Here is a 27,741-nt window from a genome sequence, read left to right as displayed (position 1 = left end):
TAGATCTCTAAACCAAAATAAATCAGTCTTTTCTTCCTTAAATTTTTCTTGGTCCTAATACTTAGCCACAGCAATGTAACTGACAGTTACTATGTGTATAGCTACAGCTCTTCAGGTGTCCTGAAGATGTAATAAAGTCAGTTAATCACCTCTACACAGTATCTGTGTGCATTAACAAGAAAGCATTAACCTTGGGGCTGGAGAGATAACAACTCCTAGGTTAAGAGCACTGCCAGCTCTTCCAAAGGTTCTGAGTTCAATTCCCAGCAACCACATGGTGGCTCACAACCATATGTAATGGGGTCTGGTGCCCTCTTCTGGCCTGCAGACATACATGCATACAGAATATCGAGAATACTGTATACATAATAAATCTTTTTAAAAAAGCATTAATTATTTACCAAGTTCCTTCATAAACATCCTCTGTGAAAAAAGAACTAGGAGCTTTTTCATAAACTACCTCTGCCTGTAAGCTCCTTCTGCAAACACTGCCCCAAAACTTTTATGACTGAAATGACTTTCATGACAAAACAAATACAAAGTAGCAATTCAAAATAAGTTACATGTTTGCCAAGTTTGGAGTCTTGATGATTAATTTTACATCTAGGATATACCTAGCTATTCAGTTAAACAATACTAAGTGTTAGGTATTAAGAGAAGATTAACGTTTAAACTTTGAATAAAACAGATTTCCCCCTCCCCTTCATTACCTAACAAGGCCTATCTATACCCAAGCACTGACTTGTAAAGAAATAAAAAATCTCCCCCTAACCTAAAACTGAAGGAGAGAAAGACAGAAACTACTTAATAGCAAATATTTCTCAATCTGCTATTTAGCATTTTCCCAAATAACTGCGGACTACCTGGCTAATAATCAATTATTTCACAGTAAAACATCATTAAATTTCCTACTTACCATCAAAAGATCTAAAACAAAATAATCCAACATTTGGAGAATATTCACACTACTACTGGAAAAGAAAAATAAATTCAGATAAGAACTACTCTGTCCCTATGACAATAGAATGTCATTGTAAAATTGTATATACAGAATACATTAAGAGTTCGTAACAACTTCCACAATTAAATTTTCAGACAAGGGCTGGGCAGTGGTGGCGCATGCCTTTAATCCCAGCACTCGGGAGGCAGAGGCAGGCGGATCTCTGTGAGTTCGAGACCAGCCTGGTCTACAAGAGCTAGTTCCAGGGCAGGCTCCAAAACCAGAGAAACCGTCTCGAAAAAAACAACAACAACAAAAAAATTTCAGACAAGGAAAATATGACTGTGCAAATCAAAAAAGGAAAACTCTAAAACAAATTTCTAAAAGAGAAAAAACAGAAAAGATGTAAAAGGTAAACAAAAATGATGCTGAATACAAAGAAGGAATATGGTTACATGGAATAAAGTGATGTGAAACTTGTCAACACAAGTCAGTCTCTAAAGGGACCATCATGCACTGTGTACAAGTACTGAATTATCACACTAACCTATGAAGATATATAATTATTAATATTTTTTAAAAAAGAAATAGGCAAAAACGGTACTGAAGTATACTACTGCTAAGAAAGCTCACAGTCGCTATGAATCAAAACTCTACTCTGCTCAGAAGGAAGCAGCGTGAGCAAAGGTTCTGAGGAGACCGGGTCATATGGTTTCCTTAACTGAACTGGAACTCTTGACAATCCTCCTGCCTCAACCTCTCAAATACTGAGATTACAGGCGTGAGGTTCCTATAAACAATGAAAATATAATACAAACCACCCAACTGTGTCACTAAAAAAACAAATCTGCAAACAGCTACAGAAACACCGCAGAGTTCTGTAGAGTAGAGCTAAGTTTACACAACTATAAAAAAAAATCCAAAGTTATAAAATAACCACAGTATACAGCCTTCCTGAGAAATACAGACAGGAACATTTCTCTGTTTACCTCCAGTCAAAACCATCAGTAAAAACCTATAGAGTACAAATGTCTGGCTAGAAACCACATCATGTTTACAACAACAACAACAACAAAAAAGTAACTTATGAAAAGCTGGAAAAATTACACTCCACAAAGTATTTCCATTAAGTTACAATAAAATTTCTTCTTTGAAGCTCTCTTAAATATAGTATTATTCCATAATTAAAAATTAAAAAATGTCTTCCATTTTGTAGTCATTAGAAAATAAGTGAGCTTTTGACCAATCCAACTATTTCAAAAGAAAAAAGAAGCGTGAATCAAATCCCCTGACTGACTGGCAAATAATGAAATTTAAACAATCATTAACAGGAGCTTTAACATTACTGTAAGTGTCCCAAAGATTATCTTGCATGTCTTAAAAAGTGCATATACCATACAAATATGGATACAAAAAAATAATTTACTAAAGACCTAAGATAATTACAGCCATCAAATTAATGAGAACATTTCTACTCAAAACAGAATCATTATAAATATTAATAAATAACTCAAAAATAAGTATTTCAATAAAGAAATTTTAAATATTTAACTAGAAATGTTAACCAAAACGGAAGTCTTTGTACATCGGTTAAAAACTTTTATATCAGCAAAAATTATCTTTTAAAAAGGTTTTTTAAATAGCCAGTAGAAATATTAGGATTACTAATGAACCAGAATCTTCCAAGTAAAAACTGTCAAGCAAGATGCTAACCATGCTAATTCCAGATCTCCAAAGCATTATCAGTGGTGACTAATTTATTATTAGTACTTCCAACAAGTATACAGGTATGAAATGTTTCTCCTGGATGTGCACTAAACCAGCCAATAGTGTGAGGACAAGCAAAGGCTACCAAAGCACTTAACAAAAGATATATTCAACTACACACAAACACAGGCATAAATGTTAAAAAAAAAAAAAACCTTGCACAACACATACAGAAAACAATTTTAAAGTTTTGAAACATTTGTTAATACAAATAACGAAGTGACCTAAATGATAACACCACACAAAAGGAATCATTTCAGAGATACACCATTAACAGCGATTCAAACACTTCAGTAATAAGGAGTGACTGAAATCAGAGTCCTAGTAATCAGTGTTGAGGTCTTCAGGCAGCATGGTATGAGTCAACAGCAATCCAGACATTCCAAACCTTCAGTTACTACATAAATTTAAAATATTGGACAAAAATATTAAAAATAAATAATAAATATACTGAAAGGAGAAAAGAGATCTAAAGTCACTAGCAAACAAATCAGCATCACATAAGTCTGGGAAATACTCTGGGAAACAGTCAGGTGTTCCCTAGCCTTTTTCCTTGACTTTGAGGCAGGGTCTTGGTATGTTGCCCAGGTTGGACATAAACTTAAAAAATCCTCCTCCGTCAGCTTTCTAAGTGCTGGGATTATAAGCATGTACCATTATATGAGCCACTTCTCATCAAGAATACTTTAGCCTAACAGAAAGTTGCTCTCCTTACTACTTTCAGCTACTTCAACTACAAATACTAAAGAAGTGCTTTCCAACAGTTCAAGTCACATGAGTGATTTCAAAGGTCCAAATAGTCACTTGTTTATAAAGGCAGGCTAGGCTTACATCTGACTAGTGGCAGGTTATTTGTCTGGCATGTGCAAGGCCCCGAGTTCAATCTCAGCAAATTAAATAGATAGACGGACAAATAAATAAATGCCAGCAAAGAAAGTAAGCAAGGTACAGAAATCCTCCACTCAGGCAAAAGGATTTCATGAGCCCAGGAGGTAGAGGCCAGCTTGAGGCATTTCTTGAGACCCACATTCATAAAATAACTCTGTAAAAAATTAGGCAAAATTAATTTCATAATTTAACCAAATGTCTTCAAAATATTGCTTTAACACATAATCAAGAAGTTAATGAAATAGTTTGCAATCTTCTTTCATATCAAATATCTACAATTTAATGTACATTTTATAGCACATCTCAACAAGAGCTAAGTTAGTTTGGGGTAATAATTATGTATGGCTAGTGGTTACTGTACAGGACAGCACAGACATAGAGTTCTCTGTCTGGTTTTCAAACACATGTACAAAATATATCTGTAATTCTAGCCAAGAAAACTATGAAAGCTGAAGACTTATTATATCAAGTCAGTCCTTGTCCCTGACTCTAGCAGGCCAAAGGTGACAGTGTGTCCTATTTGCCAGACAAACTATTTCTAGCATGAGTTCCAATTTTCACAAGTTATGAGGACGTAATTATTAACAGAAACCCCTTTAATCCTTATAAACATTCCATCTTATATGACAATTTACACGGCCACTTTACCTACATCCATATCCTTGAAAACAACTCTATACACTGCATGGAAGAAAGCCTAGCTGAAACTCTCTAATTCTGATGCCTGGAAGAGACTCTACATGTAAAGAAAAGAACCCTAAATTCACTACGCTCATGTTTAAAAAAGAAAAGGAAAAAAGGATGCTGCTGAAAAGTCTTTATTTTAAATTGCAGACTTAAAAAAAAAAGTAAGAATTACCTGTTGAACAAGGCATCTGGAAATTGGGATCATTGCTATCCAAAACAGGCAAACAGAACTGGTTACTTGCAGATCCTAGCATAGGATCCTTATCGCTGAGCATGTTCTTCAGCGAGTCCTCTAAGACATTTTGACTTGTACTAAAATCCTCACAGACTTCATTCTCCAGGTTGGATCCTAGAAATAGGGCATCATCTAAGTGTTCAGTAGGAATTAAATGATTAAATGTATCAACTATATCCATGAAGACTTCTGTGTCTTTCAACCCTATAGAAAGACAAAAAAAATACCATAAGAAATAAAGCTATCAATTGAAAATCACCTAATACCAAATTATTTTAATAGTTTTGAATCTAAGAACACACTTCTGAATCTGTTTTTAAAAAAAAAAAACCTTCACTATTTTTTAGAATAAACATTTGAAAATGTGGAACAAATCTTTATTGAATGACCTTTCTTCACGCATGTAGAACATTATTTTACCAGAAACCCTACCAAATGTTTACTCTGTTCATTATTAGAAAAATAATTATATAGCTCATTAATTTGACATATCTGAAAGAATTACATGGTTTAAACCATAAAACTGCATGTTTTTAACCATAACATTTTCATAAAAATAATCAAACAACGCTTTTACAGTAAGTCCACATAAAAGAGCTAAAATTCAATTATTTAAATTATGGTCCCATAAATACTAGAAACCACAGATAGCCTTGTTTTATTTACAAAGCATTTAAATTATTCACATACAACAAAACGAAACAAGGTTTGTTTTTTTCCTGTAGAATCAAAGAAACTATTAACTACACCCAACAAATGACAAGTCTGCACATGCACACAAAGTTGTGCACATATACACACACATCCTCTGAGGATCTTCTTTTAAGAGAAAACAAGGTAAAGAACAAGAAAACATTTGCATCACATATGTAGATTTATTTTAGTGAGTTATGTGTGGTTTACACAGATGTTGAATTAGTTTACTTGAACTGTACCTACACACCGCTATCATTAAGCAAAAGATATTTCATGCTTTCAAGATGCAGTAATTATCAAAGACTAAATTATTTTTATGAATGGTTTTAGGTAAAAAGTGAACTAGTTAAAAAAAAAACCGCACTAATCACCTAGAATATCTTGTACTCTGTATTTTCAAAATTTTACAGTAACTCCAAATCTACCAAAACTTTCTTAACCAGGCTTAAGCTCTTTCTCCTTAAAAATGAGAAGGAAAGGTAGGTGTGACGCTGCACACAAACAATCCCAGAATTCACGAGGATCAAGGGCTTGAGACCAGTCTGGGCCACATGCTAAGATACTATTGTAAAAAAGGGAGGCAGTATGGAGTTCCCATATATAACTACTGGATCTAAAATGTCCAGATATTATATGCAATACTTTGGTGAGCATTTTATCCAAATGTGTATAACTTAATCCTCAATGAAAAACAGGATCAGATAATATGCTTGCTTTACAAGGAAAATGCATTTAAATAATTTAAAGGTCTTCCTCAAAGTTATCCAGTTCCATAGTCAATGCATAATACCTATTAACCCTTAATACTGTGAGCTTAAGAACTGGAAAGATTTGGCTCACTGAAGGCTATTGAAAAACGATTTCCCAGCAAATTAGTGATTGCCAGGGGATAAAGACAAGGAAGATGACTCTGAAGAATAAAGGAAACCTATAAGGAATGGTAGGATTATTAATTACTAATCTTAATTATTGCAATAGTTTCAGAAATATCCCATCACTCTTCAAATGGAAGATGACCATGAGTTCAAGGTCAGTCTTGGCTAACAGAAAGAGGAGCTTGAAGTCAGTCTGGGTCAATAAGACCCTGTCTCAACTTATTTTCCCCTGCCAAAAATGAGCAATTTAAAAAAAAAGAAAGGGGGGAGGAAGAGAAGGAAGGAAGGAAGGAAGGAAGGAAGGAAGGAAGGAAGAAGGAAAGAATGGGGGAGAGGGAAGAGGGGAGGGAAAGTAAGGGGAGAGGAGGGGAAGGGATGGGGAAGGGGGATAGAGAAGGGAAGGGGAAAGGGAAGGGGAAGGAAAGGGAAAAGGAACAGAAAAGAAAGGGAAAAAGAGGAAAGGAAAGAGCAAAGGAAAGAGGAAAGAAAAAAGAAAAGAAGAAAAAATAAGGAAGAAAGGAGGAAAGGCCAGGGAAGAGAGGGGGAGGGGGAAGAACAAGAAAGATGGGGGAAGGGGAAGAAAGGGGAAGGGAGAAGGAGGGGAGGGGAGGGGAGGGGAGGGGAGGGGAAGGGAGGGGAGGGGAGGGAAGGGAAGGGAAGGGAAGGGAAGGGAAGGGAAGGGAAGGGAAGGGAAGGGAAGGGAAGGGGAGGAAGCAATTAAGCATACTGACTGAACTCTTTAAAATAGGTAAACTTTCCAATATGGCTCTTTAATCCAAACGGTGTGACTTCGTGTTTCCCTAGATTTAGAAAGCATTATGAAGGAAAAAAGATTCTATGATCAAAAGCTGAGAAAGACTGGGTATAATAAGGTTGCATTTCTTTAACAATATTTTCTTCTTTAGTTGTCGAACATCTAATATGCAGCTACCACTGCATGAGACACCTTGACAGGCCCCTAAGAATAAAAATTCCTTTAAGACAAAAAGCAAAAAGATCCCCATATTTATGGGTCCAAAAAGAACAATTTTCACAGGACATATCACAACACTAATACTCTGGGAACATATTTTATGGGAAATTGATATAAATTAACGAGGCTGCCTTTTCTAAGGTAGGTCCTATTAGATTTGTACTCAATTCAATAAAGAAAAAAATACCAAAAACAGTGTACCATCATCCATCATTCAAGCTATACTGCTTGAGTTATCATTTATCAAAAATATAAAGAAATCTAAGAAATTGGTTTCAGATATTAAGTACTTAGTATCAAAAATAACTCCTGTTAAAGCTGATGATGGCTCTTGGCTGCTCATGTGCTGCTCTTACAAGAGATGAAAACTGGTTCCCAGCACCCAAGTCCTGCAACTCCAGGAAGATGGGGATCTCCATGACCAGTCAAACACTGACAGAAAATTTAAAATGCACCTTAAAAAATAATCCATGTTAAGTAGTAAAACAATCGTTAGTTAATTACAGAAATACTAACCGACTTAAAATAGACACATTAATCCCAGCACTCGGGAGGCAGAGGCAGGCGGATCTCTGTAAGTTCGAGACCAGCCTGGTCTACAGAGCTAGTTCCAGGACAGGCTCCAAAGCCACAGAGAAACCCTGTCTCGAAAAACCAAAAACAAAAAAAAAAAAAAAATAGGCACATTAATCTAAGTAAAATGTGGACTGACAACAGAAGAGAAAAAGTACATTTCTGGAAAGTTGGTAAAATCTGAGTATAGTATTAACTTCAGTTAATAATCTTCTGTTTTCTCTGACAGAAGCACTACCATTACATCAGAGGTCAGTAATAAAGGGAAATGGATTGAAGATATACACAGGGTATGTAGGAACACTTATCCTGCTTTTCGGATTTTCTATAAAGTATTCCAAAATAAGACAGTGTTCAAAAGAAAGAGAACATTGAGAATACCAAGTAATATAGAAGACAAAGACAAGCAGGTCTAATTAAAAAGGTATTTTCAGTCTGTTAATTATATAGCTGCTTGATATAAACAAATCTCTGTCTCAAAGTTTTATTTAAGTACTTCCCTGCATTCAGTATTTTAAGTTAAATACACTCTAGTGTCTATTTAAAATGGCTCATGAAATACATTATAAATCATATATATATATTGGTTTTTCGAGACAGGGTTTCTCTGTAGCTTTGGTTCCTGTCCTAGAACTAGCTCTTGTAGACCAGGCTGGCCTGGAACTCCCAGAGATCCGCCTGCCTCTGCCTCCCGAGTAAATCTTATAATTTATACATGTTAAAATCTGAATTTTTTCTGGGATCATAATCACACTTATTTACAAACAACAAAATACACAAAGTTGTCACAGAATTGGATATTAGTTCAAACCATTTACTCATTCATTCATCCATTCAGATTTACTAAACATCTACTACAAAGGGAAAGCAACTATGGTCTCAAATTTAAGAAATTCATAATCCAAGACAGATTACAGACATACAAATACAATAAAATATCAATACACTGTTAATATTTGAGGCTGCTAATAGGATCAGAAATGCGAACTTGGGAGGTAGGTAGATGTGTGACCTGAATTCTAAAGGTTCAGAGTGTAGACCAAGAGAAGGAAAACAGTGCTGATTATGAACAGCAGTGTTCTGTTCTATTAAACCATTTATAAAGGCTCAGAACATAATTAAAAATATAAATATTAATTCTGTAAGTAAAATTTAATCCCATAATTAAATTTAATAGTGTATGTAAAATTAAATATCCAAAAATTTTTGCAATTTTAAAATACTTAATTTTGAGAATTAAACTGTAGTTAAATTTTAGGTTACAGTAAATAAAACCAAAATATGCTATTCTGATTCAGGTATAAACTGAATGGGGAAAATTACAAAGTGCAATAAAATTACTTTAAAAAATTGACTCTAAGCTTAGATTTTAACTCTCACTTTTAGCCGGGTCTGGTGGCAGAGGCCTATAATCTTACCTACTCTGGTAGGCAGGCAGACAGGCACAGGATAATTATAAATTCAAAGGCTGCCTGGGCTTCAGAGCACATTTCTGTTCAAGGCCAACCCAGGCAACTCAGTGAGACTGTCACCCAGAGATACAGGTCAGCGGTAGATTTCTATCCCAATACTATATACATTAAAAAAAAAGTCTCAAACAAAAATCTCTAAAGCAAACCTACATAAAATATATTTTCATCAAATATTACTTTGTTCAAAGCCTAAATAAATAATTGCACCAGTATCACAGCTAAGAGACCTATACATGGGTAAAGGGTTGTAATTCAAGCACTAAAGAAGGGGATCAAGGTTAGTTTTGGGTAAATATCTAGCTCCGAGACAATCTGGGACAAGAGATCTCCCGTCATTAAAGAAAAAAAAGGCTGAAAAGACTGGGGGATTATATAATGAGCTTTAGCTGCCTCATGTAGTCTACACATGTGCATGGACATATTTAACATGTGCATGTAACATGAAAAAACAAAAAATATCCATGATGTCTAAATGAGACAGGCCCCCACCAGCTCATCTGAATGATTGGTCTTCAGTTGCTGATTGGTTTGGGAAAGATTACGTGTGCACTGTTGAAAGGGGTATCACTGGGGGTGGGTTTTGAGGTTTCAAAGGCTCACCCATTCCCAGTTGCCTACCCCTCTTCCTCTCTGTCCCCTTACTGCTTTTGTGTCAAGATGTCAGATGTCAACTGTTCCTGCAGCCAAGCCTTTTTCCTGCTATTATGGGCTCATAAAGCCAATCACATGCTTTCTTTTACAAGTTGTCTTGATCAAGGTGTTTTGTCATAGCAATGGAAAAAGTAACTAAAACACAAGGGGAAAAAAAAACACACACACACAAGGGAATAACAGCCATGAAATTTTAAATAAGGTAATAGTAAATGGAAGGGAACATCTTATATATGCTCGTGAAGTTCTTACTACTAGGATAAAATGTTAGTGAAAACCTAATGAGAACTAGTGATCAACTATGTGTGAGAGAAATTCAAGCAAAGACCTAGAAGAAAAGCAAAGCTCTAGAAAGGGACCATACTTGATGCTTTCCAGCATGGACATAATAGTTTAAATTTTAAATTAAACTATTTAAACTTAATTTGAGCTTTAAATCAAGACATTTGATTGGGTATACTTAGCAAAAACAAATTTCTAACAGTCAGCTACAGTAAAAAAAAAAAAAGTACTGCTGCTACTAACAGTAAAACAAAAAACTTAATGTATTCTAACTTAATGTCAAGCTGCACAGAAATCACACCACTTACCCACCGATTGAGGGAGGATGAGACAAGGTCTCCTGTAGCCAGGCTGACCTAACTTAATCATCCTGCCTCTGCCTCCCAAATCTGGGGGTTCTAGGTGTGGGTCATCAGAACCAAATTATTCTTTTTTTTTTTTTTTTTAATTTTCGAGACAGGGTTTCTCCAAAGCTTTGGTTCCTGTCCTGGAACTAGCTCTTGTAAACCAGGCTGGCCTTGAACTCACAGAGATCTGCCTGCCTCTGCCTCCTGAGTGCTAGGATTAAAGGCGTGCGCCACCACCACCTGGCCCCAAATTATTCTTAATTGGAGGCAATTATACCAGTCCAAAGATCTGGCTATGCTTAGATGCCTTTACTGTCATAACAGTTGAAAAGGGTAACACAAGTATTTAGTAAGCACATCATAATGCATTCAAACAATCGACATTGCATGGGGGGGGGGGGCAACAGTATGGTCCAAGAAATGCTCCTTCATACATATTCATTTAATGAAATAACTCTGTATTATAAACCCAATTTTCAAAAATTAATAAGCAAAGATCACACTGATAGAGTAAGCAGTGGAGCACAAAGCTAAACCCAGAGAAAATTTAATTTGTAAAATTAAATTCATTTAATATTTACTAATCAGGACACTGTAGTACACAGCTCATTATTATAAAGCCATTTAATTCTGACAATCGTACTTTTAGGCAGGTACTACTTACTCTACTATTACTAACAATTTATAAGAAAGCTACTGCTTACAAGTTACACCTTTTGTTCAGCATATGAAGCAGAACGCGTAAGCTCACTTGAATGACAGCAAGGTGATTTCTTGTGATTTCATAAGGACTGGTATATAAACATTATAGGTAAAGACTAGAAAGATAGTCCAGGGGGCTGGAGAGATGGCTCAGAGAGGTTAAGAGCATTGTCTGCTCTTCCAAAGATCCTGAGTTCAATTCCCAGCAACCACATGGTGGCTCACAACCATCTGTAATGGGGTCTGGTGCCCTCTTCTGGCCTGCAGGCATGCACACAGACAGAATATTGCATATGTAATAAAAAATATTTAAAAGGGGCTGGAGAGATGGCTCAGAGGGTAAGAGCATTGCCTGCTCTTCCAAAGGCCCTGAGTTCAATTCCCGGCAACCACATGGTGGCTCACAACCATCTGTAATGAGGTCTGGTGCCCTCTTCTGGCCTGCAGGCATACACACAGAAAGAATATTGTATACATAATAAATAAAAATATTTAAAAAAATATTTTAAAAAAAAGTCCAGTGGTTAAGAGCACCAGTTGCTCTTCCAGAGGGCCCAGGTTTGATTCCCAGCACTCACATCCTTGATTAAAAGTATAAACCGGGCGATGGTGGCGCAGGCCTTTGATCCCAGCACTCGGGAGGCAGAGGCAGGCGGATCTCTGGGAGTTCGAGACCAGCCTGGTCTACAGAGCTAGTTCCAGGACAGGCTGCAAAGCCACTGAGAAACCCTGTCTCGAAAAACCAAAAAAAAAAAAAAAAAGTATAACAAGTTCCAGATGATCTGAGGAACCAGGCACACATGTGTAGACATACATATAGACAGATATAACACCCATAAAACTTTATTTTAAAAATTCACAAAACTATAGACGAATCCTAGGTTATCCTTCTAGGACAATAAAGGAAAATTATCAAACAGGTACCATCCTACAAGTGATTGTCCATACATTTCAAACTCTGTTCTAGTTCCATGAGTTAGAATCTACCAGTAAAATCTCCTAAGTGAAGATAAAGGTCATAAAGTCTTTGTGAATTTATCCAATAAAAAGAAAAAACCGGTACCCTGCCTACAATGACGCCAAAGGCTCAGGCAGATCTATGAACTTCAAAAAAGAACTAGCAGGTAGAAGCTGAATCTGCAAATGCAAAATTGAACAAGCCAAAGGTGGTAAAAGAAAAAAAATTATTTCAAAATTTGGTCATTTTGCATTATAAGTAGCATTAAAATGCTGAATTTTGAATTAACCAATGAAATATTATCATAGCATGGCACTAACAATCAAACATGTACTTCACACTTACTGAACATCAGACCATGTAAAGCAGGTGCAATTATTGTTTCTCCTCTACAGAAGAGCAATTTAAAACTAAATTAAATAATTAATTTTCAAAAGGTCTCACAATATAGGCAGTGTGATTTCTGAACGAGCATTTCTGAATTTTATTTTATGCACTGTACTTACTAAGTTTATATTATATAACTAATATAAGTTTATAACTTTAACTCACAACAATGAAATTTGTAAAAATGTTGAACAAGTATCTCACTTTTCTTTCAAAATAAAGCAGAGAATATGTACTTAGCCACATGATTCACACAAAAAATAAAATAGCTCTCCTGGATGTAGATGAACATGTCATTTCGAGGAAAAGTAAACTCACCACTAAAGACTTGGCAATGGACTTCACAGCCTACTGTTTTGCTTCACATGTTCACCTCACACAAACTGTGAATTACAGTATTATGTCTATCTTTTCTCTATCACCTACCATGCCATTCGAAACCTCTGATATACTTAAGATTATACCAACAGATTAAAACTTCTGGATAATATTCAAGTCTCAACTACTTTCTTAGAGCCATTCTTCACTGTGTAAATGGTCAAAAAAAAATTAAGTCTTGAGCCAGGTGTGGAACCACCTTTAATCCCAACATAGGCTATGTGAGTTCAGGGCCCAGAAGTCTAGGCAGTGATACTGCTTCAAATAATAATTATCTCTGACAAAGAACTGTCTAAAATTAAACACATAATGAATAACACTTGGCAATTCATACAGGGAATTCCTAACACTTGAATTCCCTTCTACAATTTAATACACTGATTTCTGACCTAATGTCTTTAAATTTTTTTCAGTCAAAACTCCATTCTCGCCGGGCGATGGTGGCGCACGCCTTTAATCCCAGCACTCGGGAGGCAGAGGCAGGCGGATCTCTGGGAGTTCGAGACCAGCCTGGTCTACAGAGCTAGTTCCAGGACAGGCTCCAAAGCCACAGAGAAACCCTGTCTCGAAAAACCAAAAAAAAAAAAAAAAAAACACTCCAAGCCGGGCGGTGGTGGCGCACGCCTTTAATCCCAGCACTCGGGAGGCAGAGGCAGGCGGATCTCTGTGAGTTCGAGACCAGCCTGGTATACAAGAGCTAGTTCCAGGACAGGCTCCAAAACTAGAGAAACCCTGTCTCGAAAAAAAAAAAAAAACTCCATTCTCTCAGAGCACCTTGGTTTCAGATACTTTTAGTGAACTAATGCTCTGGGATCCCCTATGTAATCAAACAGCAACAATTAAAGAGTATTTTTCTTTCTTGCTCTCAAAACTGTAACAGCACCCTAAGTTTTTAATAGCTTACAAGTCATTTTTGTAGTTAAAAAAATTAATATCTCTTACATTTTTAAGGGTTTTCTCAGGATTTCTCTGAGGATGTGCACCTGGAGGGGGCAGGGTACTAAGCCCAAGACATTTTGTTCCAATTTAAAAAAAATAAAAAGAAAGAAGCTAGCAGCCATTTAACAATAAAAAAAATTCCTGAAAAGCAGGTGAATGAACATATTTAGCACTCTAAGAAGTTTCAACCTCTTGAAACTGAAGTGATTATGTACATTAGAAAAGGGGCACTCTAGGAAAAAATTGAAATACAAAAATTACTTTAAGGGAAATAATGGAGCTTAATCTGGACTTTCTTCAAAAGTGTACTTTTAAGAAAGCAAAATGTGCCATGCAGTGGTGGTGCACACCTTTATTCTCTGAGGCAGGCAGATTTCTGTATGTTCAAGCACAGTCTGCTATAGAATGAGTTCCAGGACAATATTACCTATTTAGACACCTGAAACATCAAAACTGTAGTCCTGGTTTTCATAGAGCAGCTTTTCTAAGCAGGCCCATATTAAACAAACACCTCAAGTCTTTTGAAGTTTCTGTCTGTGCTGACCCACATTTGCAGTAGTCCTCAGCCATGCGCAGCCTGTGTGGGCACATCTGCCGGAGCGTGAGTTGTTATATTCCTGCCTGAAAACCTGGCCCTCTGTCTCTCCATTCCCTTTCCTTGTATATTTATTTATTTGCAAGTTCACTTTCACCAAGACTGAGGGACCATAAAGAATCACAGCAGAGCTCTCCAAAACAGTGCTTTCCCACTTTATGACACCAATCCAATACCTATGTCTCTGAGTGCTGGCTGTCCGTGTCTCTCTGTGAATGCCTATGTGTATGAGTAAGTCTCCAAAATCTCAAACTCTTAAGATAATTATATTTTAAACTGTCACTTGCTGCCTTCCACCTTTTACCAAAGAGAGATCAAAGGCTATCAAACTTTCCTTAGCTGATTCCCAGACTATGTTAAATTTTAATGTGGCTTTAAAAAACGATTAAAAGTTTCAATTTCTCTATCCCAAAATTATTAACTTAACCTAACCTAGTTCCTACCTACATTTATACACCATTTTTCTCTTACAGCATGAGAATATTCAGCATTAAGTACTCAAGAAACCTATACATACATATAAATATAAACTAATTCGGTGCAATGGATAAACCCACTGTTCTTCCACTGGGATGCAAGAGCACAGTAAGAAATTACACCACTCATGCTCTTCAAGAAACATCTATGAAGTGTAAAAGGGACAGGAGACAACTTTGGTCCCACCACTGAGTCATTTATCATCTTGACACATCACTTGTACAACTATAAAATAAAGCTTAACATCTCCGGACTTAACTCTTTTTGAAATAGCCCATTTCACCTATGCGACAAGTCTTTCTGCTGCTAAAGAATTATCTGAATGTGTGGCTTCATCGGAGCTAGGATGACTCCTCAACGTCCTGTTTACATTGATACTATCACTGAAAACTAGATTATTCGTTGTAAAAAAAAGTGATAATGGTAATGATGATGAAAAGAAGAATCATTGTGCACATAAATGACCGGCAAAGAGAACCGTGGGAAAGGGCGGGGGGAAATCTAAGTACAGCAAACGCTAAGGAGGACTGATTTTTCTCTCAACATCTGTGCTCTGGAATAGCGCTATAAACAAAAAACATAAAGATGCTACAACAGAACACTTGCTTCTTTCAACTATCTCTTCTATAAAACACACCATCCACATCTTCCAAATACCAAACACTTCATTAAGAATTTTAAGAAACGTAGGAAATGAGATGTGGGTCTGCAAACTGAAAACACTTGACAAAGTTTGAACCCAAATACTAAGTGCAGCAATATAATCTGCTATGATCAATTTAAAAATCTCGTCGTAAAATAAGCAAAATTCATAATGCGGGCAAAGTCTCGATTGTTCGATCCTTGTTTAAAAGATCTGTACGAAGAATGACCATCAGGTAGACATCAAAGCATTGTTGCCACTTCCCTCAAATCACAATCACGCTCTGCTAATGATTACTGCCTAGCAATAATAAACACACGTTCTAACTATAACGACTAGGAAAAGGCATTTTGCTACCCAAAGACAAGAAGGGGCGTTTGAGGGTAAAGGCCATCTAAGGAAAGCGCCTCGGGCTGGAAGGTGCTACAACACTCTCTCCCCTCTCCCTGGGTCCCCAACCCCCGCCCCGTGTCAGATGATCAGTTATTTAGCACCATTAACACGTACTTATCGACTAGTGGTTCATTAAATTACACGTCCTGTCGGCAGGCAGGACTCTAGGATTCCCATTTCAAACTAGGCGAAAGGAGTCCAATGTCTGGGTCCCCAGCACAAAAGCGCGCGTTCCCCCAAGGTCCGCAGCGCCTGGCTCCCCCGATGCGGGAGCAGGGATCGGACTCGGTGCGGCCCGGCTCCGCGAGCCGGCGGAGTCCGAAGCGCCAGGCCCGGGGCCTTCGAACCCGGCCTGGCCCACGACGCCTGCCCGCGCGGCGGCGGCGGAGACCGGGTACGCTCGCCGGCGGAGGCCGAGGCTCGGCGGTCGCGCAGAGGCCGCGCCGCCACCTCTGCTCCGAGCCCGCGGGCCAAACGGTGGGGCAGGCCGGGGCGGGGCGGGGCAAGCCGGGGAGGCCCCAGAGGCCGTACGGCCGGGGGAGGAGAGGGCAGCCCCTGCGCGAGGGATGAAGGACGCGGGCCGCCCGCGTGGGGAAAGGAGGCCACCGAGTGCCCGTCGCGGCCGGCGCCGCCACTCACCCGCTCCGTAGACGAGCGCTGCCACCGGCAGCCAGAGGAAGATGGAGGCCGCGGGGCCGCGGAGGAGGGGGCCGCGGAGGGGGTGCGCGCAGGGCGTCGGCGTTGCTGCCTCGGCTCGGGGCTCCAGAGCCCGCGCCGCCGCGGTGACGACACTACGGCTGGCCTGCGTGCCGCCCTCCCCGTCCAAGCTGCAGTCGCTGCCTCCCTGAGCCCGGGGGTCGCTCGCCTCGTGGAGCCTGTGCGGCGCCGCGAGAGCCCGCAGCCATCGGCGTGCGACGGCGACGACAGCGGCGACGGAGGCGGCCGCGGCGCGGGAGCAGGAGCGGGGCCGCGTCACGTGACGCTACTGTTTACCGTTCCGGGGCCGGGGCTGCGTGAGCCGCGCCTGCGCGCTACGCTCTGCGCGCAGCCGCCCAGAAGGCTCCGCCTGGCCGGCCCGTGTGGCGGTGGAGGCGGCAACGGACGCCGGCTGCCAACCGGGATGAGCAGGAAACCGGACCGTTGATGCGGAGCTGACCCCTCTCTTTCCCCGCCTACTGCTTACCTCCTGAGTGTGACTTGAAAATGGAACCCTTAGGCCTCAGTGTTCTGGAAGGCGCTGCCCCCACCCTGCAGCCGGTTAGCCAGGACCGGCTCAGAACGCGAACTGCCTTATTGAAGAAACGTTCCTGGAAGCGAGGCGTGGTTTATCACAGTGCTGGAGGCCGAGGCAGTCGGATTTTCAGGAGTCCTATGCCAGCCTGGTCTACATAAAGAGTTCCAGGCACACCCGTGAGACGCCCTGTCTCTGAAAAAAGAAATATTCCTGGATACCCAAAAATATTCTTGGTAAGCAGTTTTCGAAATATGGGCCGCAGTCCTTGGACGCCACTCTCCATTGCTAACTTGAAGAGATACCTCATTCCTCTGACAATAGCGTGTGTCTAAGTTTCTTGTCCCCCTTACAGAGCACTGGTTAAATACTCTTAAAATTTTTCAGTCTTCATTTTATTGCAGAATCGATCTTAATATTTGTGACATGTAATGGAACTTGTGGTTATTTTTATCTTTTTTTTCTTACGTTTCCTTCCCAAGGTATCAATACTACAACACTACAACTATAAAATAGCCCCCCTGGAGATACTAAATTTTTTTATTTTTTATTACTTTATAAATAATAGCAATCAAAATTTCCACTTCCTTTCCTCCTCCCGCCTCCCTCCCGCTCCTCCACTCACCCTCCTCCCCACCCCTTCAGTCCTTAGAGAGGGCAGAGTATCCTGCCCTGTGGGAAGTCCTAGGTCCTCCCCCCCCTCCATCCAGACTTAAGAAGGTGTGCATCCAAACAGACAAGAAAATCCAGTACATGCAGTAGAGACAAATCCCAGTGCCATTATCATTGACTTCTCAGTCTGCCCCAATTGTCAGCCACATTCAGAGGGTCCAGTTTGATCCCATGTTTGTTCAGTCCCGATCCAGCTGGATTTGGTGAGCTCCCATTAGCTCAGGCACACTATCTCAGTGAGTGGACCAACCCCTCGTGGTCCTGACTTGCTTGCTCATAGTCTCTCTCCTGCTCTTCAACTGGACCTTGGGAGCTCAGTCCAGTGCTTCGATGTGGGTCTCTGTTTCTATCTTCATTCGTCGCCTGACGAAGGGTCTGTGGTGATATTCAAGATATTCATCGGTCTGACTACAGGGTCCCTCAATTTTTAATAGTGTGTAGAAGTCCAAAGAGCAAACATTGAGACTCCACAAGAGTTTGTTTACCCCCATCCCGGCCTTCAGTTAAGTACAGTGGTCTGTTTCCTATCAGTCACGGTAACCAAAATGAACCCATTGACCACAGTTGTGTTTTCAAGTCTGCAGAGACAAGAGACAATTACAGTGTTGTCCCGACCTGCTGAGCACCTAACCACGAGGCCTGCACACTTCCTTTGAAAGCCTTTGTTAAGCTAAACCTCACACCAAGCACCCTTCACGTACTAAGGTCAGCAGGAGGTAGAACAAGCCACAGGCCTGTGGTGACCTGCTCTTCTGGTAACTTCACCGCTAAAAGCAAACACTTCTACAAAGGTTGTCCAGATTCGAGTGGCAGTCCAGGATGCCATCCCCTGCTGTAAAGCATCAGTCTTTGTTTCACAGAAAAAAAAAAGGAAGGAAGGACGGACTAGAAACGTTCACTTGAGTTGTTTGGGAAAGAACTGTAAAAAGTTAATACTACGCTAACTCTTCTTGACCTCAGTGTCATAAAAGCAGGGAAAGTATTAAGAACTGAGGAAAACTTATCTTTTCAGAGAAATCTTAGTAAATTTAGGACAAAACCCAAAATGAAGGTAAGAATGAGTCATAGCACTGTCATATTCACACAGCAAGGATTTCGGATCCAAAGCAGTGCCATGAAACATGGTATTTTGAGTCTGTTTTTTAAATGAAGCATCCAAATCCGTATTTGCCCACTCCTGGGCTTTGCTTGTTGTTTCTAAAGGTAAACAAGAGTAGTTGTATTTTACCCAAGTCATACGTTACAAAAAAAAAAAAAAAGAACCCTAAGAATGGTTTTAACTACCCATAGGTCCTTTTTAACTAAAATGTTTAAACTCTGATGCGAAAAATCAGGTAAAACTGGTAGCATTAAAAGTCCAGATTAACTTGAAGAAGTTGAATTTAGTGGTAAAACACAAAACGAATAGTGTGTGTTTATATTTGACTGAAAATTATGGGCGTGGTGGCACAATTTGGATCTTGCAAAAATGTGGACCCAGCAAAACCAAAGTCCACCAGAACTGGAAGACAGTAGTTAATGCAAATACCAGAATTAGTTTTGATTGCCAAGTTAAGCAGCCTCCTGGGGCTCATCTACTGCCTTTAACAGCTAAGCTGCAGGCAGGGGACTGGGCTTGCCCAGCCTTAGGCAAAAGAGGGTTATGTTTGTCTGAAACACCATTGTTGCCATAGATAGAACAAACTCTTGCAAGTCCCTATTGGCTGTTCTGTTTGGTGTCCTGTCCTAAATCTTGGAGATCTCAGGCCTCTGGGGGCCAGAGTCTTGCATCACACTTGTAGATGTGAGCCTTGCTGGTGCTCCTGCAACTGAGGTTCTCATTCTAGGGTGAGCTTTGCTCTTGTTTTCCTACTGTTGCTAACCTCCATCCAAGGCACACCTAAGACAGAGAGGGCTCATGGTGCACAACGGAGGTCAGGCCAGGCTGGGAACTGAAGACACTGGTATCAGTTTTTCAGTATCTTGGTGCCATACCACAGAAGCATCGGATCCCAAGTGCCAGACCCGGTTGTCTCTGCTGGCATCTTGCCAGTTGGATGCTGTCTCTGGGTCAGCAGCTGGCACTTTCTAAGATATACCGCACCAGGGATATCTGTCACTCAGCACTATACAAATGGTCAGACTGGAGAAGGTTCAGGCTTTATACCCTCACATGCTTCTCCAATATTAGGACTCAAATCTTCTAAGAATTTCATTGTGAGCTGGAGAGATGTATTCATGGGTAAAACCATTTGCTGCTCTTCCAGAACAGGACTAGAGTTCAGTTCCTAGCACCATCCACAGCAGACAGCCACAACTACCCATAAACTACAGCTCCAGGAATCCAGTACCCTCTTCTGGGTAGGCACCGGTATCATGTACACATACCTACACACGCACACAAATACAAATAAAATCTTTAAAAGATTTAGGTTTGATATGGAAAGTGTCTTCACTGAAACACTGGTCTCTACAGTATCAGTTCAGTCATGTGGTAAAATTGTCGGGGTCCGGTGCTAGCCCAGACCATCAATTATTTCTCTCAACCAGACCCCAACATAAACTATCTCTCTCTGGACCAGCATGATGGAGACAGGAATAAAAACACGACTCACATGGTTTCATTGGGAGGGAGATTCTCAGAGATCCTTCATGATATCCTGAGTTCACATCCTGAAGAATTTCCTCTGTTTATTCTCCAAAACAGCTTTTATACCAAAACTTAACTTAGGGGAAATACATTTGCATTCTATCTCCCAGGTAACCAGGTGAATGGCTTTTCCTCACATCCACAACTTCCTGTCTGCTCTGTATGCTAGCTGTCACTTAGGCTTGGATCTGCATCTCTATCAGGCATGTCTGCTCTGTATGCTAGCTGTCACTTAGGCTTGGATCTGCATCTCTATCAGGCATCCTCCAAATTACAAAGAAAGGAGAAACAACATCCTGACCCTTTGTTAGGACAGTGACAGCCTGTCTACAGGGCTATGTGACCCATCTCAGGTGTGGCCTATGGCTTGATGGCTTGGCTGCCATGCCATATAGAAATATGGGCCTACATAAAATGGAAAATTTTTGAGTTGCCCATTATGAGCAGATAGATAATTTGGCATATAGGACTAGCACCAGGTGGCTCAGCGAGAAAGGCACTTGTCACCAAGTCTTACCACCAGAGTTCAATCCCTGGGTTCCATTTAGAACAACAGTGATTCTCAACCTGTGTGTCACAAACCCTTTGGCAAACCTCGGTCTCTGAAAATACTTAATTATAGTTCATAACAGTAGCAAAATTACAGTTATGAAATAATAACAATAATTATTTTATGGTTGTGTGTCCCCACAACATGAGGAACTGTATTAAAGGGTCGCGGCATTGGGAAGGCTGAGAAACACTGCAGTAAGAGAACTAACTCCTGCAAGTTGTCCCCTGACCGCCACACATGTGCTGTGACATATATTCCCCACTTCCTGAAACACAAAGTACTTTAGAAAATAAAATATACTGTGTAGTAGGATTTTCTCTAGAATCTGTTCTAGATATACACTGTCATGTTGGTTTAGAAAAGCTTTAAATGTTTTTATGTTTCACCATGATATGAAAACAGCAGTCAAAATATCTAGACCTCTTTTTAGTGAGATTGTCATTGAACATCTAAGCCTAGTCCAGAAAACTGTATCCCTTACAGTGGCGGACTTCCTCCCATCCACACATTCACTTTTCTGCTAAACATGGCTAGCTGTATGAGCCTTCAGCATAATTACTGGGTAAAGGGAATGCCCTCCCTATTCAAGAATAAATAATTGCCGTCACATAACAGAGCTCCAGCAAAGGTAGCTAGGAAGACTGGATCAAATAATAAAATAAGCCTCCATCTACCCCAGGCCTTTGTAGGCCATAGAAGCCTTTTAAAGATGTCAATCATAAGGTCATCTTCTCTGCATTAGTCTCCTTACTTACCTACAGGTTCTTTCATTTGCTCATTTGTCCATTAAATACACCAGGAATGAACCCAGTTATTCCTGCCCTGAAGAAACTCAGAGGACGGGGAAAGATGAGCAGTCCACAATTACATGCAGCATGGTGTGACATTAGCAGGCACAAAAGACAGGTGCTTATGTTTTCTACTGCCTGCAAAATTTCTGGGACATTCCTGAGATCTAATGGGGAGGCTGCCCTCACCATAAAAATAACTAAAATTTTTGCATAAAGTACTTTTAAATGTCTTTCTATGACAAGCTCAATGATAATATTTCCTCCTAATTAAACACTCCATGGTTTTACAAAACAAAATCCAACAAAATAAACTTCTTCAGTTTGTTTCTCTTTGTTTTGTTTTTGAGACAGAATCCCACTGTGAGGTAGCTCACTGTAGCCTAGAGTTCAAGGTCCTACTGTCTTAACCTCCAAAGCTAACACAGAGCACTGGGGTTGCAGCTAAGTAGTCACCATCACAGCAGGCTCCAACTTAATGTAGTAGTCAAAGCCTTTAGGATTGGTCACACCTACCTCTTCAGCTTTCCATTTCCTGAGATACTACAGAAATAAAAACGTAAATTAACAGGAAGTTTGCCAATGTACAGCATTGTGTTCGAGCCCCACGTTGGGCGCCATTTGTAGTAATAAGAGCGGCGGCAGGGCTGCGTCCCCAACACCCCAGCTGCCTGCTCGGCTAGCTTTTGCCCCGAAATAACAACACACAAACTGTATTCATTTGATCACTGCCTGGCCCTTTAGCTTTTGCCCTTACTGGCTAATTCTGATATACCGATCAACCCATCTCTAATAATCTGTGAGCACCGGTCTTACCGGGAAGATTCTAGGTCGGAGCTTCATCGCGTGTGTCTGCCCCGGAGCGGGGCATGGCGTCTCTCTCTGAAGCGTCTGCTCCCGAGCGGAGAGCTGTCGAGTCTGAGCTCACTTCCTCTTCCTCCCGGTATTCTGTTCTGTTTACTCCACCTACCTATTTCCTAACCAATAAAAAAGGGCCAAGGCAGTTCCTTTATTAGCCAATGACCTTCCTCCATCAGAGAACATGCACCTAAGTAAGACAACTTCAAAATGAGGGTCTGAGAATTAACTTCTCAGAGGGCTAACCATGACCTAGGTTGCCCAGGTATAGTTCTTTCAAATGCTATCTCTGAAACCAATAGCTAGATCACCTCCTAATAATGTCATCATCATATTATAAATTTGTCAAGGGATTAATTAATGTTCTTAGATCAGATATGTGAAAATCTACTCATTTACCCAAAACCCATCAGGCAGCAACCACATCCCACTACTTGAACTTTGGGGTACGAGTATCTGAGATTCAAACCATACGAGGGCAAAAAAGAATGGGTAATAAGGGCTGGAGAGATGGCTCAGTGGTTAAGAGCGTTGCCTGCTCTTCCAAAGGTTCTGAGTTCAATTCCCAGCAACCACATGGTGGCTCACAACCATCTGTAATGAGGTCTGGTGCCCTCTTCTGGCCTGCAGACATACATATAGACAGACTATTGTATACATAAAAAATAAATAAATATTAAAAAAAAAAGAATGGGTCATAAGATGACCCAAGAGCTTGCTTCTTACTTACTCTTTGGGTACATGATAAAATTAAATCTGTAATGCCAGGCAATATCGCCCTTTCTTGCTGTGGGACAATGTACCCTGTCAATTGTACTTTAAATAAAGGCTGTTTGGCCAGTAGCCAGGCAGGAAGTATAGGTAAGGCAATGAGAACAGGAGAATTCTGGAAAAAGGACTCAGTCTGCAGTCATCATCCAGACACAGAGGAAGCAAGATGTGACTGCTTCACCAAAAAAGGTATCAAGCCATGTGGCTAACACAGACAAGAATAATGGGTTAATGTAAGATGTAAGAATTAATAAAAAACCTGAGCTACTAGACCAATCAGTTTATAATTAATGTAGACCTCTGTGTATTTCTTTGGGACTGAATATCTTCGAAATTATATCTTGAAAGACAGAATCACTGGGCAGTGGCGTTGCATGCCTAATCCCAGCACTTGGGAGGCAGAGGCAGGCAGCTGTCTGTGAGTTCAAGGTCAGCCTGGTCTGCAAAAGTTAGTTCCAGGACAGCTTCAAAGCTACAGAGAGCTGGGCGGTGGTGGCGCACGCCTTTAATCCCAGCACTCTGGAGGCAGAGGCAGACAGATCTCTGTGAGTTCGAGACCAGGCTGGTCTACAGAGCTAGTTCCAGGACAGGCTCCAAAGCCACAGAGAAACCCTGTCTTGAAAAAAAAAAGCTACAGAGAAACCCTGTCTCAGAAGAAGAAGGAGGAGGAGGAGGAGGAGGAAGAGGAAGAAGGAGAAGGAGAAGAAGGAGAAGAAGAAGAAGAAGAAGAAGAAGAAGAAGAAGAAGAAGAAGAAGAAGAAGAAGAAGAAGAAGAAGAAGAAGAAGAAGAAGAGAATCTTTAAAAAAGAAAAGAAGAATCAAACTTCCATGATATGGTACAAAATGGGAACTTGAAAAATAAGGCCAGTCTCTATTCACCAGTCCCTGGAATACTGTTTCATAGAAAAATCAACAGCTAAGTTGCCCTCCTTTAGGACTAATTTGTAGAGTTGTTTATGAGACAGAGTCCTACTGTGTAGCCCAGGCTGGTCTTGAAGTTGTAACCCTCCTGCCTCAGCTTCCCAAGTAATAGGATTATAAACATGGCTAGGTTGGCTGCTCTGAGGGAATGCATGGCCTCAATCTCTTTTATTCTTGTTCTTTGAAAACTGCCACCACCATGGCTGTATCTCTGGTCTCCTCCAGTCCTTCTAAATCACTCAAAGGTTCAAGGTCTAGGTCCTTCTCCTTTGGTTAAGAAAGGATCTCGCACCAAAATCCATCTACAGATTCAACGCAATGCCCATCAAAATCCCAACAAAATTCTTCAAAGACCTCGAAAGAAGAGTACTCAACTTCATATGGAAAAGCAAAAAACCCAGGATAGCCAAAACAATCCTGTACAATAAAAGAACATCTGGAGGCATCACAATCCCTGACTTCAAACTCTACTACAAAGCTATAGTACTGAGAACAGTCTGGTATTGGCATAAGAACAGATAGGAGGACCAATGTATATCAATCTACATATCTTCGAACACCTGACTTTTGACGAAGAAGCAAAAAATATCAAATGGGCCGGGCGGTGGTGGCGCACGCCTTTAATCCCAGCACTAGGGAGGCAGAGGCAGGCGGATCTCTGTGAGTTCGAGGCCAGCCTGGTCACAGAGCTAGTTCCAGGACAGGCTCCAAAGCCACAGAAAAACCCTGTCTCGAAAAAAAAAAAACCAAAAAACAAAAAAAAATATCAAATGGAAAAAACAAAGCATATTTAACAAGTGGTGCTAGCATAATTGGATATCAACATGCAGAAGAATAAAAATAGACCCATATCTATCACCATGCACAAAACTCAAGTCCAAATGGATCAAAGACCTCAACATAAAGTCAGCCACACTGAACCTTATAGAAGAGAAAGTGGGAAGTACACTTGAACACATTGGCACAGGGAGCCACTTCCTAAATATAACCCCAGTACTGAACTGAACAGAGAATTCTCAACAGAAGAAGTTCAGATGACCAAAAGACACTTAAGGACATGTTCAACTTCCTTAGCTATCAGGGAAATGCAAATCAAAACAACTTTGAGATATCATCTTACACCTGTCAGAATGGCTAAAATCAAAAACTCCAATGATAGCCAATGCTGGAAAGGATGTAGAGTAAGGGGAATACTCATCCATTGCTGGTGGGAATGCAAAATTGTACAACTACTTTGGAAATCAGTGTGGTGGTTTCTCAGAAAATTGGGAGTCAACCTACCTCAGGATCTAGCAATATCACTCTTGGAAATATACCCAAGAGATGCCCAATCATGCTATAAAAGCATTTGTTCAACTATGTTCATAGCAGCATTATTTGTAATATCCAGAACCTGGAAACAACCTAGATGCCCTTCAATGGAAGAATGGATAAAGAAAGTGTGGCACAACTACACCTTAGAATACTACTCAGCGATAAAAAAACAGTGACATCTTGAATTTTGCATGCAAATGGATGGAAATAAAAAACACTATCCTGAGTGAGATAACCCAGACCCAAAAATATGAATATGGTTATGTACTCACTCATTAGTGGATTCTAACCATAAACAAAGGACATTGAGCCAATAGTTTGTGATTCCAGAGGAACTAATTAATAAGGTAAACCCAAAGAAAATCATATATAGATCCTCTTGAAAATTGGAAGCAGACAAGATCACCAGGCAAAAGTTGGGATCATGGGGGTGGGGGCACGGTGGTGGAAGGGGAGAGGGGGAAAGAGAAGGGGAGGGTTAGGGAGAGCTTGAGGGAGTGGGATGGTTGAGATGGAGGAAGGACGGATATGGGAGCAGGGAAGAAGATAATTAAGGGAGTCATTTTGGGGTTGGCAAGAGGCTTGGCTCTAGAGGGGTTCCCAGGTGTCCCCGGGAATGTCCCCAGGTAGCACCCTGGGCTGTGGAAGAGAGGGTGCCTGAACTGGCTTTGTCCCATAGTCAGACAGATGACTATCTTGAATATCACCATAGAACCTTCGTCTGGTGATGGCTGGAGATAGAGACAAAGACCCACATCGAAGCACTGGACTGAGCTCCCAGGGTCCAGTTGAAGAAAGGAGAGGAAAGAGGGAGAAGATGATCAAGGAAGTCAGGACCAGGAAGGGTTGGTCCACCCACTGAGACTGTGTGCCTGAGCTAATGGGAGCTCACCAAATCCAGCTCAACTGGGACTCAACGAGCATGGGATCAAACTGGACCCTCTGAACGTGGCTGACAATTGGGGCAGACTGAGAAGTCAATGATAATGTCACTGGGATTTGTCTCTATTGCATGTACTGGCTTTTTCGGATCCTATTCTATTTGGATGCACACCTTCCTAAGTCTGGATGGAGGGGAGAGGTCCTTAGACTTCTCTCAGGGCAGGGTACCCTGTGTTCTCTTAGGACTGGAGGGGAGGAGGGTAGGTGGTACATTTACACAATGGAGTACTATCAACAGAAAAAAATAACATCTTGAATTTTACAGAAAAAATGGAGCTAGAAAACATTATTTTGAGTGAAGTAACCCAGACACAGAAAGACAATTATCACATGTACTCACTCATAGGTGGTTTTTAAGCATAAAGCAAAGAAAGCCAGCCTACAAACCACAATCCGAGAGAATTTAGACAACAATGAGAACACTAAGAGAGATTTACATAGATCTTATCTACATGGGAAGTAGAAAGTAGAAAAAGATAAGATCTCCTGAGTAAATAAGGAGCACGGGGACCTTGGGGGGAGGGTTGAAGGGGGAGGAGAGAGGCAGGGCGGGGAGCAGAGAAAAATGTAGAGCTCAATAAATATCAAAAAAAAGAAAAAGTAATAGTTCTCCAATTAATATCCTTGTACATGTATCTTTTGGTATCTGGCTAAGCTAAAAAAGAAAAGATCTTTTGTGAAAACATGTTTGGGTGTGGTTCGTACCTCATCTGGGGTCCAGAAAGGAACCTCCTCTGTGTGGGGGTCCCTTCATAGTCTCTGAGGCCAGAGATTCTGCAGGAATACAGGAGAAATCAGTGGCTAGAGAGCTGTGTTAGGGTGGGCTTTCGGTGGAGCTGGTTTTGAGATCTCCCTGCTCTCTGTAAATAACTCTCATCCATACTTCTGTTATTATCACCAATAAAAACTCATTAGTTCACCCAAACTGGACACAGGTCTGTCCCGGACTCCCTTTTGATGGTGAGTAGGTCTGTTGTTCTCCCCAGGAAGTCTCAAGACAACACATAGGTTGTAACCAACCGCATCATGCTGCCAGCCCCACTGACTGAGATGATTCCACTGTCATGCCTTCTCCCCCATGACTGACTAAAGTTGCCTGAAAACTTAAGCCAAGGTAAACCTTCCTCCTGTGGGTTGTCTCTGATGGGTATTTTGTCATGGTGTTGAGAAAAATCACTGATATCCAGGTTGGATTTTCTTGGAC

At 40.6% G+C, this 27,741-nt stretch overlaps 1 protein-coding gene across 7 annotated transcripts in view; it reads right to left on the bottom strand.

The window, feature by feature from the left end:
- Phf3 (PHD finger protein 3) overlaps nucleotides 1-16,627 on the bottom strand; it is a 74,512-nt gene extending 57,885 nt beyond the window's left edge. For 2 of the 7 annotated variants that reach the window (XM_075980549.1, XM_075980548.1), the window contains exons 1-2: nucleotides 16,498-16,617; nucleotides 4,455-4,721 (exon numbers count right to left, since the gene is read on the bottom strand). In XM_075980549.1, coding sequence (XP_075836664.1) covers nucleotides 4,455-4,698 — 244 coding nt within the window. In that variant the 5' untranslated portion in view covers nucleotides 4,699-4,721; nucleotides 16,498-16,617. Of the gene's footprint in view, nucleotides 1-4,454; nucleotides 4,722-16,497 lie in introns of those variants that run through there. The other 5 variants (XM_075980550.1, XM_075980552.1, XM_075980551.1 and 2 more) reach the window with 5 other exon arrangements.
- Between the last annotated feature and the right edge of the window lie 11,114 nt (nucleotides 16,628-27,741).

This window comes from Microtus pennsylvanicus, chromosome 7, assembly GCF_037038515.1.
Source record: "Microtus pennsylvanicus isolate mMicPen1 chromosome 7, mMicPen1.hap1, whole genome shotgun sequence".
Lineage (NCBI taxonomy): Eukaryota > Metazoa > Chordata > Mammalia > Rodentia > Cricetidae > Microtus > Microtus pennsylvanicus.
This window is presented reverse-complemented; position numbering and strand designations above follow the sequence as displayed.